General features: G+C 45.8%; 1 protein-coding gene across 2 annotated transcripts in view; it reads left to right on the top strand.

Moving 5' to 3' along the window:
* Positions 1 to 15,473, top strand: part of LOC138488151 (transmembrane protease serine 11D-like) — a 942,850-nt gene that overhangs the window by 846,664 nt on the left and 80,713 nt on the right. For both annotated transcript variants that reach the window (XM_069614932.1, XM_069614931.1), the window contains one exon: positions 2,704 to 2,864. In XM_069614932.1, the coding sequence (XP_069471033.1) occupies positions 2,704 to 2,864 (161 nt within the window). The remainder of the gene's footprint in view (positions 1 to 2,703; positions 2,865 to 15,473) is intronic.

Genomic DNA, 15,473 nt, shown 5'->3' with positions numbered 1-15,473 from the left:
TCCAAATCAGGCTTGGTGCCACCCCAAAAGGGGCAGTCCAGCCTGAACTGCTAGGCCATATCCCTTCTGCACGAGACCACAAGCATCCCCAGACATGTTTCAGCCTTGTTGGGCCTCATTAGTCAGGAGTAGCTTGCGTCTCTAGGCCCAGCATGCACGGGACCCACATCTCGGCATACCCGTCCCACTCGGGGTGACAAATCAAAACCAAAGAGGTGATGGCTGGAAGGTTTAGAATGAATCTTAACCTCTGGCATTGCTCTGGGCAATCCTCCAGACCATTGTTATTCACCTGCCAAGCCATTACAGAAGGGGAAAGACAAAGTGCAAATCAGGCATGGTCCCACCCCAAAAGGGGCAGTCCAGCCCAAACTGCTAGAACACATCCCTTCTGCACGATACCACAGGCATCCCCAGACATGTTTCAGCCTTGTTGGACCTCATCAGTGAGGAGTAGCTTGGGTCTCTAGGCCCAGCAGGCAAGGGACCTACGTCTGGGCATATCTGTCCCACTCGGGGTGACAAAGCAAAAACAAAGTGGTGATGGCTGGAAGGTTTAGAATGAATCTTAAGCTCTGGCATTGCTCTGGGCAACTCTCCAGACCATTGTTCTTTGCCTGCCAAGCCATTACAGAAAGGGAAAGACCAAAGAAAAATCAGGCTTGGTCCCAACCCAAAAGGGGCAGTCCAGCCCGAACTGCTAGGCCACATCCCTTCTGCACGAGACCACAAGCATCCCCAGACATGTTTCAGCCTTGTTGGGCCTCATCAGTGAGGAGTAGCCCAGGTCTCTAGGCCCAACAGGCACGGGACCCACATCTGGGCATTCCCGTCCCACTCGGGGTGACAAAGCAAAAACAAAGAGGTGATGGCTGGAAGGTTTAGAATGAATCTTAACCTTTGCCATTGCTCTTGGCAACCCTCCAGACCATCGTTCTTCGCCTGCCAAGTCATTACAGAAGGATAAAGACCATATGCAAATCAGGCTTGGTCCCACCCCAAAAGGGGCAGTCCATCCCGAACTGCTAGGCCACATCCCTTCTTCACGAGACCACAAGCATCCGCAGACATGGTTCAGCCTTGTTGGGCCTCATCAGTGAGGAGTAGCTTGGGTCTCTATGCCCAGCAGGCAGGGGACCCACGTCTGGGCATATCCGTCCCACTCGGGGTGACAAAGCAAAAACAAAGAGGTGATGGCTGAAAGGTTTAGAATGAATCTTAACCTCTGGCATTGCTCTGGGCAACCCTCCAGACCATCGTTCTTCGCCTGCCAAGCCATTACAGAAGGGGAAAGACCATATGAAAATCAGGCTTGGTCCCACCCCAAAAGGGTCAGTCCAGCCCAAACTGCTAGGCCCCATCCCTTCTGATGTGATGCTATGATTGACAGAATGAGGGCTGTGATATTTGTGTTTGTGGCCCAATTTGCTTTATGGATCGGGGCTGGCCCAGGCTAAGGGGTTACGCATCTTCCCTCAAATCTATGGCCAATGTTGGGTGTTTCCTCCAGGTATGGTTTATTTGTCTTACATGAGGCTTCGGCTGTGTCCTGTGCCCCACAGCCCAAAGTTCTGCCATGTTGGAATCAGGTGGCCTACTTAGTGGCATGCAGAGTCAGCTCCAGTCTCTTTCGGTTTGTGTGAGTGTCTGTGTTTCTTGGTGGCGGTTCTGCACATAGCACAAGTGTTAGCTCCCTGAGACTTTAGTGACAGCTGAGCTGTTTCTATCAGGCTGCAGCTTGCATACTCGGCAGGCGGACCTGGGAGCCCTATACCAGGGATGGATCTGTGATCAGGGATCACAAAGTAGAGCCACTCATACGTTAATGGTTTAGATGTCAATCTCTCATTTGAGGGGGTTTTACTGGGAAAGGTGTGTAATGCTTTAGGATTAGGGAAATAACATTCTTTCCTTTCCATGAAGCGGATACCCCACTACTTACCCTCAGTCTATTCACCATACAATATGTTGTCTGCATCCTTGACTTTTGCACGGGTGGTTTGGGACAGCTCTGGGGTATCCTCCTTAAGCCAAGTAGGTGTTGCATCACAGAGAAGGTGGCTTCTCGTAAATGCCAGAAGCCCCCAGCCCCACTTTACTGGCTCTGAACCAGTGGCTGGAGTCACATGTGTATAATGCATGTTATGCTGGTTGTGCCCAAAGAACAAATATAAGGGTCTTCCTAAACAACATGCGGAAGCATTTCCCAGTACAACACATGCTCATGCAGCACAGCGCCCAATGCATATCAAATGCACTGTCAACACAGTATTGCAGCCCAATGCTACTTTCATGCTGCAAACCCAGCGCCCAACAGTTTTGCCTTATAAAAATATGTTTTCATGCTGCCAGTGCCTAATATATGCCAGCTTTGCTCTATAAAACACATTTTAATACTGCTAGTGCCCAATACTATATGCCAACATTGTCCAACAGGTGTAAATGTGTCCTTGTTCACAATATATGTCAACATTACCTTGGAAAACGGTTTTCATCCGGTTAGTGCCAAACATATGGCAGTATTCCCCTGTAAAAGACGTGTCCATGCTCCCAGTAACCAAAAGAACACCGACTCGTTTTCATGCGTCCAGAACTGCTTGCTTTCAACATGTCACCCCATTTCACTCTCAATACGTGGGTAAGGATTAGCCTGAAATAGTAATTCATAAAAATGCTTTAATAACCTTCTTCCTCACTTTGCAGCCGGAGTCCCTTCACAGTGTATTTCCAGCTGCGCTTCTGCAAATGCACTGCAAATGGAGCATCACTTACTCATGACATGGTGGCTCAGGCATTGGTGAGCGGCTACGAAAGCAGCATGCTACAAAGCGCAAATCTCAACACAAGCAGTGTCATAGTGCAAGGTGAGTGTGCAGAGAAACAGACCAAGAGTGTATCAGCATGAGAAGTGTTCTATTGCACAGTGACATAAAGGCAAATACCAGAATCTCATCAACACAAGCAGTGTCATAGTGCAAGGTGAGTGTGCAGAGAAACAGATCAAGAGTGTATCAGCATGAGAAGTGTTCTATTGCACAGTGACATAAAGGCAAATACCAGAATCTCATCAACACAAGCAGTGTCATAGTGCAAGGTGAGTGTGCAGAGAAACAGACCAAGAGTGTATCAGCATGAGAAGTGTTCTATTGCACAGTGACATAAAGGCAAATACCAGAATCTCATCAACACGAGCAGTGTCATAGTGCAAGGTGAGTGTGCAGAGAAACAGACCAAGAGTGTATCAGCATGAGAAGTGTTCTATTGCACAGTGACATAAAGGCAAATACCAAAATCTCATCAACACAAGCAGTGTCATAGTGCAAGGTGAGTGTGCAGAGAAACAGATCAAGAGTGTATCAGCATGAGAAGTGTCCTATTGCACAGTGACATAAAGGCAAATACCAGAATCTCATCAACACAAGCAGTGTCATAGTGCAAGGTGAGTGTGCAGAGAAACAGACCAAGAGTGTATCAGCATGAGAAGTGTTCTATTGCACAGTGACATAAAGGCAACGATCGGAATCTCATCAACACAAGCAGTGTTACAGTGCAAGGTGAGTGTGAAGAGAAACAGACCAAGAGTGTATCAGCATGAGAAGTGTCCTATTGCACAGTGACATAAAGGCAAATACCAGAATCTCATCAACACAAGCAGTGTCATAGTGTAAGGTGAGTGTGCAGAGAAACAGACCAAGAGTGTATCAAGATGAGAAGTGTTCTATTGCACAGTGATACAAAGGCAAATACCAGAATCTCATCAACACAAGCAGTGTCATAGTGCAAGGTGAGTGTGCAGAGAAACAGACCAAGAGTGTATCAGCATGAGAAGTGTTCTATTGCACAGTGACATAAAGGCAAAGAGTACAATCTCATCAACACAAGCAGTGTCATAGTGCAAGGTGAGTGTGCAGAGAAACAGACCAAGAGTGTATCAAGATGAGAAGTGTTCTATTGCACAGTGATACAAAGGCAAATACCAGAATCTCATCAACACAAGCAGTGTCATAGTGCAAGGTGAGTCTGCAGAGAAACAGACCAAGAGTGTATCAGCATGAGAAGTGTTCTATTGCACAGTGACATAAAGGCAAAGAGTACAATCTCATCAACACAAGCAGTGTCATAGTGCAAGGTGAGTGTGCAGAGAAACAGACCAAGAGTGTATCAGCATGAGAAGTGTTCTATTGTACAGTGACATAAAGGCAAATACCAAAATCTCATCAACACAAGCAGTGTCATAGTGCAAGGTGAGTGTGCAGAGAAACAGATCAAGAGTGTATCAGCATGAGAAGTGTCCTATTGCACAGTGACATAAAGGCAAATAACAGAATCTCATCAACACAAGCAGTGTCATAGTGTAAGGTGAGTGTGCAGAGAAACAGACCAAGAGTGTATCAAGATGAGAAGTGTTCTATTGCACAGTGATACAAAGGCAAATACCAGAATCTCATCAACACAAGCAGTGTCATAGTGCAAGGTGAGTGTGCAGAGAAACAGACCAAGAGTATATCAGCATGAGAAGTGTTCTATTGCACAGTGACATAAAGGCAAAGAGTACAATCTCATCAACACAAGCAGTGTCATAGTGCAAGGTGAGTGTGCAGAGAAACAGACCAAGAGTATATCAGCATGAGAAGTGTTCTATTGTACAGTGACATAAAGGCAAATACCAAAATCTCATCAACACAAGCAGTGCCATAGTGCAAGGTGAGTGTGCAGAGAAACAGACCAAGAGTATATCAGCATGAGAAGTGTTCTATTGCACAGTGACATAAAGGCAAAGAGTACAATCTCATCAACACAAGCAGTGTCATAGTGCAAGGTGAGTGTGCAGAGAAACAGACCAAGAGTATATCAGCATGAGAAGTGTTCTATTGTACAGTGACATAAAGGCAAATACCAAAATCCCATCAACACAAGCAGTGTCATAGTGCAAGGTGAGTGTGCAGAGAAACAGACCAAGAGTGTATCAAGATGAGAAGTGTTCTATTGCACAGTGACATACAGGCAAATACCAAAATCTCATCAACACAAGCAGTGTCATAGTGCAAGGTGAGTGTGCAGAGAAACAGACCAAGAGTGTATCAGCATGAGAAGTGTTCTATTGCACAGTGACATAAAGGCAACGATCGGAATCTCATCAACACAAGCAGTGTTACAGTGCAAGGTGAGTGTGCAGAGAAACAGATCAAGAGTGTATCAACATGGGAAGAGTTCTATTGCACAGTGACATAAAGTCAACGATCGGAATCTCATCAACACAAGCAGTGTTACAGTGCAAGGTGAGTGTGCAGAGAAACAGATTAAGAGTGTATCAACATGAGAAGTGTTCTATTCAACAGTGCTACAAAGGCAAATACCACAATCTCATCAACACAAGCAGTGCCATAGTGCAAGGTGAGTGTGCAGAGAAACAGATGAAGAGTGTATCAACATGAGAAGTGTTCTATTGCACAGTGACATAAAGGCAAAGACCAGAATCTCAACACAAGCAGTGTTACAGTGCAAGGTAAATGTGCAGAGAAACAGATCAAAAGTGTATCAATATGAGAAGTGTTCTATTGCACAGTGATACAAAGGCAAATACCACAATTTCATCAACACAAGCAGTGTCATAGGCAGAGAAACATATCAAGAGTGTATCAACATGAGAAGTGTTCTATTGCAGAGTGATACAAAGGCCAAGACCAGAATCTCATCAACACAAGCAGTGTCATAGTGCAAGGTGAGTGTGCAGAGAAACAGATCAAGAGTGTATCAACATGAGAAGTATTCTATTGCACAGTGATACAAAGGAAAAGACCAGAATCTCATCAACACAAGCAGTGTCATAGTGCAAGGTGAGTGTGCATAGAAACAGATCAAGAGTGTATCAACATGATAAGTGTTCTATTGTACAGTGGCATCAAGGCAAAGACCAGAATCTCATCAACACAAGCAGTGTCACAGTGCAAGGTGAGTGTGCAGAGAAACAGATCAAGATTGTATCAACATGATAAGTGTTCTATTGCACAGGGACATAAAGGCAAAGAGTACAATCTCATCAACACAAGCAATGTAGCAGTACACTGTAAGTGTTTAAGGGTGTAGGCCACTAAGTCATCAACAAGAGCACTGTGGTAGTGTAAAGTGAGTGTGCAGACTCAAAGACCACAATCTCATCATCAGAGGGATTGTGATAGTTTAAACTGAGCGTGTAGAGGCAACGGTCATAATTTTAGCAACATGAGCATTGTGATAGTGCAAGGTGAGCATGCAGAGGGGCAGTCCATACATCTCATCAACATTAGCAAAGTGATTGTGAAAGAGCGTGGACGGTTAAATGCCATCTCAACAACACAAGCAGTGTGATGGTGCAAGGTTATTGTGCAGTATGCAGCATGGTTCAGTCTCATAAAGATAGGTATGATGATGTAAGGTGTATGGGTGAATGTGCACAGAAACAGACCAACACTGCATACTGGTTCACTGTTACCATACCAGTTGCTTAACGGCCAGGTGCGCTCTATAAATAAATAAACAATACAATACTGTCCCGTCGACACAAAAATAATATCATTAAAGTGCAAAAGCGGCATGCAGAGATCAAAGCCACAGTCCCAGCAACATAAGTATGATAGTGTCAGGTGACTGTGCACGCAACAATCAAAGGACCTCACATCTCATAACGCGGAGTGGTGCACTAGTAAAAGTTGAGAATGCACAGTAGACCACAATCGTATCAAACGAGTAATGTGAAAGTGCTTGGTAAGCATCCGAGTAAAGGCCACAATATCATCAATAGAAGCGTGACAGTGTAAAATGATTATGCACAGAAAGAGGCCACCTTATCCTAAACATGGTGTGCTATTACAAGGTGGGTGGGCACTGTTGACCATCATTTATCTTATTTTACGAGGCATTATAGAAAGAAAGATGAGGTAAACAACACATATGTCAATAAAGTATTCGTGAAATCGCCCTGACATCCTGGAGCAATATAAGTATTTGAATTGACATAAAAGTAGTCCATTAATTCATTCCACCGCTGTGATATCATTTGTATTGGGGGGATACTGATCATGCCTTTACGTTGGAATTAATATGCAAGGAATTATAACAATGTAAAAGGTTATAGGCATGAGATCTGTAGATGGTTTTGTGTTTCCCAGGCAGTATTATAATTAGTTTAAAAATATGACAGGACCTCTATTGAGACCGAACAAGGTCAAATAACCTTTCCTCTGACCATACCAGAAGGAAAATATGCATGTGCATATCAGTCTGGTCCCATGTGCACGTCCATCAACAAAATGGCAGGCAATTCTCAGCCGAAGTTACAAAAACAACCTCTAATAAGGACCATGTCTGTCCGGGTTACCTCACAGAAGACTGCAGCCTTCTTAGAAGCAAGCCCACCTCCGTCACTTCCATGTGCCCCCCCACCAGGAGCAGTCTTACTGGGTTACAAAGGAACGCAAAGGAGCTCACGCTCCACACCAACATGGCCACCGCCATCGACAACCACTCTTGCATACCCTGTAGCCCCAGACCGATCCGTTCCAGCCTTCCTTGGAGCCTCAGCCCCTGACACGCCTGATTGGTCCGAGCACCAGAAAATACCGGCTGCAAACATCTGCCGGCAGGCGATGCTGGCCATCCAGCAAGGCCCTCTAATAAAGCCCATGCCTGTTGTGGCCTGTCTGGGAATGGACAGACTTGTACCCATTGTGAGTCCTCTCTCCGCCACAATACTACCGCCCATCCAACTTCATGCTGCCTGAGCCCCGTCAACTGCCCACAACATTGCCCTCAACTGCACACCATAGGTAAGCATTCTACCACCTCAGTATTTTGCCTCCCGGGCAACCCTCAACAGTACTATATCTCTTACACCCCTCAACCCCACCACTCATTTCTTACCAGCATTACACCCCCTTAAATCCACACATATCATCTGGGCCATGTGCCCGGTTTCGCCTTACAACGATAACCCCCCCAAACAATTGTCAAATCTTCTTGGACTTACCATCTCTGTCTCATACACTACTCCCCCTCCTCAACCTATCTACTTCCTGCCGCCCCTTCCCATCTGACCCATCCTGGCCTGCACTCAGCCCCCACTGCCAGCCCTCTTCCCAAACCCACTTACTTCCTGACACCCCTCTCCATCAGATCGAACCTGTCTTGTACTCAGCCCCTGTCTGCCAAACCTCTCCCCAACCCCACATACCTCCTGCCACCCCTCTCCATCAGACCCAACCTGGCCTGCACGCAGCCCTCCTGCCACTCCACACACCGTACCCCTACCATCTACACCCTGCACCAGCTACCAAAGACTGGCCAACCTCCGATCATGCACTTTACCTTCGCCTTCTGTTCACCTATGGGGATACAATGTGCATAACGCACAGGGCAATCAGCGGACAAGGAGCAGAATTCCTACAAAAGAAAATAACAATCTACAACCCAACTAGACTTCTCAGGTCAAGCAACGAAATCCAGCTGGAACCAAAACCATACCTCAAGAAAAAACTTGGAGGCACCTCCTTCTACCACTTAGCTGCAAAAACCTGGAACAACATCCCAAAAGAAATAAGAAACACCAAAGATCACCTAAAATTTAGGAAATTACTAAAAACCTAGCTCTTCAACACAATAAACTCAAACTGAAAAGTGAAACAGAAAGGAAAAGGGATGACTAAACTTGACTAGACAGGGACAACTCCCAGAACCGACTGGGAAACTCCCACGGCACCCAGACGAGTCTCACCAGGTAGAGTACAACACCGGCGATACCCATGGAGACGGAATCAACATCCCCACTCTAATCCCACCCAACATCCGCACTCGCCCCTTAGTTGCCACCAGGTACCACAGTGTTCTGGAATTGTCGGGATATTGGCAATCACCCCAATAGCTAAGCTGTGGACATTGGCAGGTGCACTGGCTGTATGAGTGGTAAGGAAAGATAGGTAGGGCTGCAAGGCAGGCTGGGGGAGGAGGGGGCCAGATGTGAAAGGGACCTTGAAGGCTGGACGGACCCAGATCAGGACAGAGGCGTAGGTGTCCTACTGAAACCCATCTGGGGAGATTACAGAAGCCCACCGCCTCAAGTCAGGATAGAGATGCCAACTAACCAACTGCACTAACAATTTCCCCCTCTGCATACATCTCTCAAACTCCAAACCAAACACAACCACAAACCTACAGCACAACAAACCGCACAAACATCACTACATGGCAACAACAAAACAAAAACACACATAGACTTGCACAACAGTACACGACGGCTACCGGCCGGAAACACCCCAGGCCCAGCCAACAGACCCACCAGGCTGAGGCCGCCAACAGCACATCACTGTTCTCTTGCACTTTTCCAGCTCCCTCCCACTAACCCCCCCCCCCTCCCTTCCTCTTTCAGAGAAGCCAGAGTGCTAGGGCACCACTCCGGTGGTGATAGTGCGCTGTACATATGTCCTTTAACATTAACATTAACATTATCAGAACCCCAAAACTGCCTAGACTTCCATCACGCACAGCACCTCTCCCCACACCTGCTGCCCTCCCACTGCATTCCCCATCCACCTCTCTCCTTCCAGCCCTCACAACCGTCGTCCCACCCATACCCACAACTTAAAGTATGCGCTCATCAACGCATGCTCTTTGTGTGCCCACGCTACTCATATCCATGAACCGATTGTCGAAAAACAACTTCACATCCTGTTGATCGCAGAAACTTGGCTTCATGACTCCGCCGGCCCTACACTGTCACTGACCATGCCCCTCGACTATACCATTTTAGGAGCAGACCATACCCCTAAACCAGAGGTGGAGTAGAATTTATTTTCAAGAGTATCCTGCCCATCAGAGAGCTTCCTGCACCCTCCGTGCCAGGTAATAAAATCTTATTTACAAACCTGCCTCCTAAACAGCAAACCACCATTAATATTATATCACTTCACCTCATTCATCAAACCCTCCACCAAACGTATCCTAGTGGGTGATTTCAATTTGGGCTTCACCGACCTCCTAGACAATAAGGCCATGGCTTTCACCACCACACTTTCAGAAATTGACCTTTTGCAACTGGTCACTATACCCACCCATATCAAAGGCTGCACCCTAGATTGGATAGTCACCTTCAACTCTAATCTATTCATTACCACGATTTGCCCCCTTCCCTGGACTGACCACTCACTGGTCGAATTCTCCATCTCCATCTGCCTCTCTCGCATTACCACCATTGACTCCACCCCTTTCCCAATCCTAGTTTGCAATAGCCAGAAGCTCATAAAAGACATCCTAGCACCCACCTTGACCCACTTATTCACAGCCCATAATCTCTCAAACTGTGCCTCCCATTCCCTCGCCAACCACTACAACCCCTCACTTCCAAAATTCTAAAAACATTAGATCAACTTGCACCACAAAAAAAAAAAAACAGCACAATGAGCAAAAATCTGGTTCTCCGAAGAGCTGTCTGGTCATTTGGTCGACAGAAAATTGGTCGACAGACAAATGGTCGACGCAATTTGGTCGAAAGACAAATGGTCGAATTTTTATTTTTATATAGATTTTTCAGGTTTTTGTTTAGGAAAAAAAGCGTTTTTAAGCAAAAAAAGGGGGTTGGTGGGGAACCCCCCCCCCCAAAAAAAGAAGTGAAAATACAAAAAAACTAAAATTCGACCATTTGTCTTTCGACCAAATTGCGTCGACCATTTGTCCTGTCGACCTTTTTTTTTCCGACCAAATGACCCGTAACCTTCCGAAGAACTTCACTCACTCCGCAATCATAAATGCTATTTGGAACATCTATTGAGAAGAAACCCCACTTCATTTAACAAACTTGCCTTCCTAGCCACAGCAAACAAATAGAAAACCAATCTCATTACCACAAACGCCAACTCTTTTAACACTATGATTTCTAAGGCCAGTTCAAATGCTAAAGAGCTTTTCACCATCCTTAAAGAATTGTAGATCGCTATCTTACTGATATCCCTATTCCCTAAAAACAAAGTCTGGTGCACTACCATCCAGCTGCTCTCTCAGTTCAAACCTTAAACTAAGGCATAAAACCATTGCCAAAAAACCTTCTTTGCTCTAAAAACTCCTCTAAAACTAAGCCTAACCTTTCATCCCCTGACACCCCATCCACCATCACATTTCACTTCTCGACAGTCACTACCACAAAGGACACCAAATCCATCCAGCACCTCAAACCCTCGTATTGCAAAGAGGATATTTGCCCCGTACACATTGTCAAACTTTGTGCCTACACCCTTGCCCCCTTCATTACTAAATTCATCAATGCCTCGTTCACCACCTGCAAAGTCCCAACCTGCATTAAAGAAGCCTGGGTAACACCATTACTCAAGAAACACACTCTTGACCCTACTGTCGCTACCACCTACCGCCCTATCTCCACTGTCCCTTTCCACCTCAAAATACTAGTTCGCATAGCATACGCCCAATCTCAACTCTACCTTGAAAAGCACAATTTCCCCAGCACCCAACAATTAGGCTTTAGACCCAAACATAGCACTGAAACAGCCCTCCTTGATCTTAAGATTCAACTGGACAACATACGTGACTCAGACTACTCGCCATTTTGCTCCCCCTTGACGTATTTGCTGCATTGGAGCTTGTTGATCACAATATCCTTTGCCAACACCGCATTACTAAGTTCCATTTCTCCTCCGAAGAAGCCTCGAGGTTCAAATCTTTCCTGAACGAACCCACATCCAGTCTTCATGGGTGAAGCCGCTGCCAACCCCATCCCTGTCCCATTAAGCGTTTCCCAAGGTTGTAGCTCCCCATACCTTCTACAGTATCTACACAAAACACCTCTTTGACCACTTGGACAAACTCAGCATTACCTACTCCAGTTTCGCTGATGAGACTCAAATCTTACTACCCCTCTCAGGCAGCTACCCCCAAGACACCGCCACCATCAACCAAATCTATGGGATCATCCAAAATTGGATGGCAAACCACCACCTCCGCCTCAATGATGAAAACACAGAATTACTCATAGTGTCACCCCCTATCGATTGAAGGTCCTCGACCCCGTCAACTCAACCTTCACTATAGACAGCAATCTCATCCCCATCTCTAGTCATGTTAAAACTCTTGGGGTCTATCTGGACACAGAAATTAACATGTCAAGACATGTGAACGCACATGTGAATGCACTAACCGCATCTATATCTGGTCTCGGGAGGATAGCTCAGGGGCAACGTGCTCGCCTTGGAAGCAAGACGACACAGAGCAATACAGGTTCGATCCCTGGGTCCACGCTTAGAACCCTCTGGGTGTTAAGCGCGTAATATTTAACCTGTCATATCATATCATACAGCTTATACAATCAAACTCATCAATCACAGCAGACAATTTCTTCTGCCTGACAACTGCTTAACTCTCTCTAGAACCATCATTGGCAGCAAACTGGAGTAAGGCAATGCCCTTCTTATGGGCAGCTTCTGCCAAGAACTTTTCCAAACACCAAGTTCTTCAAAACAATGCCCTTCGAGCTGTCTGGGGCTTAAAATTCTCAGACCATATCTCCCAAGCCAGGCGTGACGCCAACTGGCTACCCATCAAACCTTGCATTGACTTCAAAATCCTATCACCCACCGCTGCATCTGCAGCTCTACCCCCTACTACCTCAACCACTGTGTCGCCAAAGGGTCAGCCTTGCAGCCACTACGTTCATCTTCAAGTCTTTCTCTCTTTATCCCTAGGTACAAAGACAAGTGCGCCAGAGGCACTAGCTTTACTGTCACCGCTCCCACCCTCTGGAACACCAGCCCTACATTCATAAAAAACGAACTTACTTATCTTCAGGAAACTACTAAAAACGTGTCTGTTCAACAAATATGACTGATTCCCTTCTCAACTAAGAGGGCCCTACCAAATTTACTACTGTGTTCTCTTATGTTATTTGGCACATCAACTGTAATAAATAAATAAATAGAAATGAAACCCCAGACACTTGTTTCTGCCTTGCTTGACATCATCAGTAAGGTTCTACATCCCTCGTGGCAATGAGTGTAAGTGGTCCATGTCTGAATGACCCTTGCTAAGACAGCATGAAACCCCAAGCATTCCAACATTTGCCAAAAGTGTTAGAACCCTTCCACTGAGAATGAAGAAGGAAAATTACCTGATCAAGGTCAACTCTCTTTATTTTACAAGAAAAGTAATACTCATTTGATTATCAGTATGGTCCACACACAAGCTGAATCCTCAACCAAAATGCTAGGCAATTCTCCTCTGAGCAAATGCACCATCAGCAACTCCAGACACATGTTTCTGCCCTATTCTGCATGTTTAGGAACGGGTTTATGATACAGCAATCAAATTCATCACAATGGGCTTTGTGTACAAGTTCACTGCCCCGTAACATGGTGAATTCGTAAAAACATTAGTTATGTGAGCCAAAAGACAACTACTTTGGTGTGATTAATTAATTTCATGTGTTACAAAAGAACACCTTCCACTCTACAATTGCATAGTATTACAATTGCATAGTATTGTTATGTATTGACTTCTGTATTATTTATACATTGGCAAATGTGTTATGTAACTGCTTGGTAACCCACAGTGCTGTCAGACTGCTAGGGGGGAATGGTGGAGAGGATCCTGAGGAAGAGAGTTGGTGTAGTTCTAAAGCGTAGAAAAGAAAACCCATAAAGTTTCACCAGAAAAAGGGGTTTTCCCTTCCCCTATAATTCTTCTGGCTTTTCAACGTCCTTTTAAGATGTTCCACAATTTCAAGAGAGACGTTTCTTCCCCAGAGTTTCCTCTAATTCTGCAGTTCAACACTTTCATCACTCCACAATCTCGGGGGCGGGGGAGGACCCTTTCCCTGAGTTTCCTCCAGTTCAAAAGTACAGTTCACTTCTTTCAATGCGCCACCATCTTAGTACAGGGGAGGGTGTAACTCTTCCGCTGAGTTTCCTTCAATTGTATACTTTTCTCTCCAGCCCCTGGTTCACTCTCCTACCAGGGTTTCTATTTATCTTGACTTTTCCACAATCTCAAGGGGTATGGCTATTCCCCTGAGTTTCCTTCAATTTTATAGTTCAACATTTTTCAAAAGGGGTATGGTTCTTCCCTTCCAGACTTCCCTGGTTTACTCTCCTGCCAGGGTTTTTATTTATCTTGCACAGTTTCATGTTATGGGGGACTCTCGACCCATTTCTCCACTCCCTGGTTTACTCTCCTGCCAGGGTTTGTGTCCTGCTATTTGAGTGTGTATCCCAGACTCGCTGTGTTCCTGGTTTACTCTCCTAACAGGCTTTTTATCTTGCTTCAGAGTTTGGGTGTTTTTACATCTCTCACTCGATATCACTTTCTTTTGCATCCAGTGAATTATATTCTTTATGCTCACCCCTTCTGCTAACGGTACGTGGCATCCGCCATCAAGCACCCCTAGTGCCCCACTTTCTTTCTCTCGGCGTACCTGTCTGTGTTGGCATCTTTGGCATTTCTCGCACCTCACCGTTTCCTCCACTGCCCATTTGGTGACTGGGAGTGTGTCTCGTTGGCTCCTCGGTTCCCGCCTTGCTTTCCCCATCGCTCGGCCGCTCCTACTGTTCAACGTAACAGCGCAGTGAACCCTCTAATGCCCAACTTTCATGGATGTCGCTCTCAACAGTTTCTTTGCTCCGGTCTGCAGCCTGCTCCCCCCACTGTGTCCCAACAAGCGTCGGGAAAAGAAAGTCTCTTGCTCTGTTCAGGTGTGCCATATTTAAACGTCCCGGCATCTGTTAGTTAATCTCCTCCAATGACCAGAACGCAGCATTGGCTTACCGCTTCTAGTGATCCTCCTTACTCCGTTCCACTTCCTCATCTCAGTGCTTATAAAGGGTGGATAATGTAGGTTAAGTCAGGCGATCAGGTAACAAGAAAGTCTGGTAAAGCGCTGTTTTGGCATAGTGGGTTCACTCTGTCACCCTGAAGTTTGTACTCCCTCAAATGGCCCTCCCTCAGAAAGCCACTCCCAAGGTCAGAGTCAGGTCGCGTCTTCCTTTCCCTGGCCATGTATGGAAAGCTTCCCTGCAGGGAAACAGTGATGATATTGCTAGATTCATCCCAGTAAATACCCACATAACCACAGAAGCCATATGACACAATGCTCCCACCTTGGTTGGCATAGATGTCAGAGCGCTGATTAATGTGTCACCACGATGCAATCAATAGGGATAAGAGGGCAAGGAAGAAGTTGTGGATGGGAAGGGGGTAGTAGGAAAACCAGAAAGACAATTAGGATGGGGTTATGGATAGAAAGGGGTTTTCTTGGAAAATACAATTAGCAAAGATGTGCCCTTATGACATCGTCTACTGTTCACTCAACTTTCGAACTCATACTCACACACAATGCATGAAAACTCTATCACACATATAGCAAAGCGGTAGGAACCTTTAGTTTGGTCTTAGCAAGAGTCCAGCTGTGTAGGACTGACTTACATCACTGCATTAGCAAAGGTTCA

This window comes from Ambystoma mexicanum, chromosome 9, assembly GCF_040938575.1.
Source record: "Ambystoma mexicanum isolate Mex_15411 chromosome 9, UKY_AmexF1_1, whole genome shotgun sequence".
Lineage (NCBI taxonomy): Eukaryota > Metazoa > Chordata > Amphibia > Caudata > Ambystomatidae > Ambystoma > Ambystoma mexicanum.
This window is presented reverse-complemented; position numbering and strand designations above follow the sequence as displayed.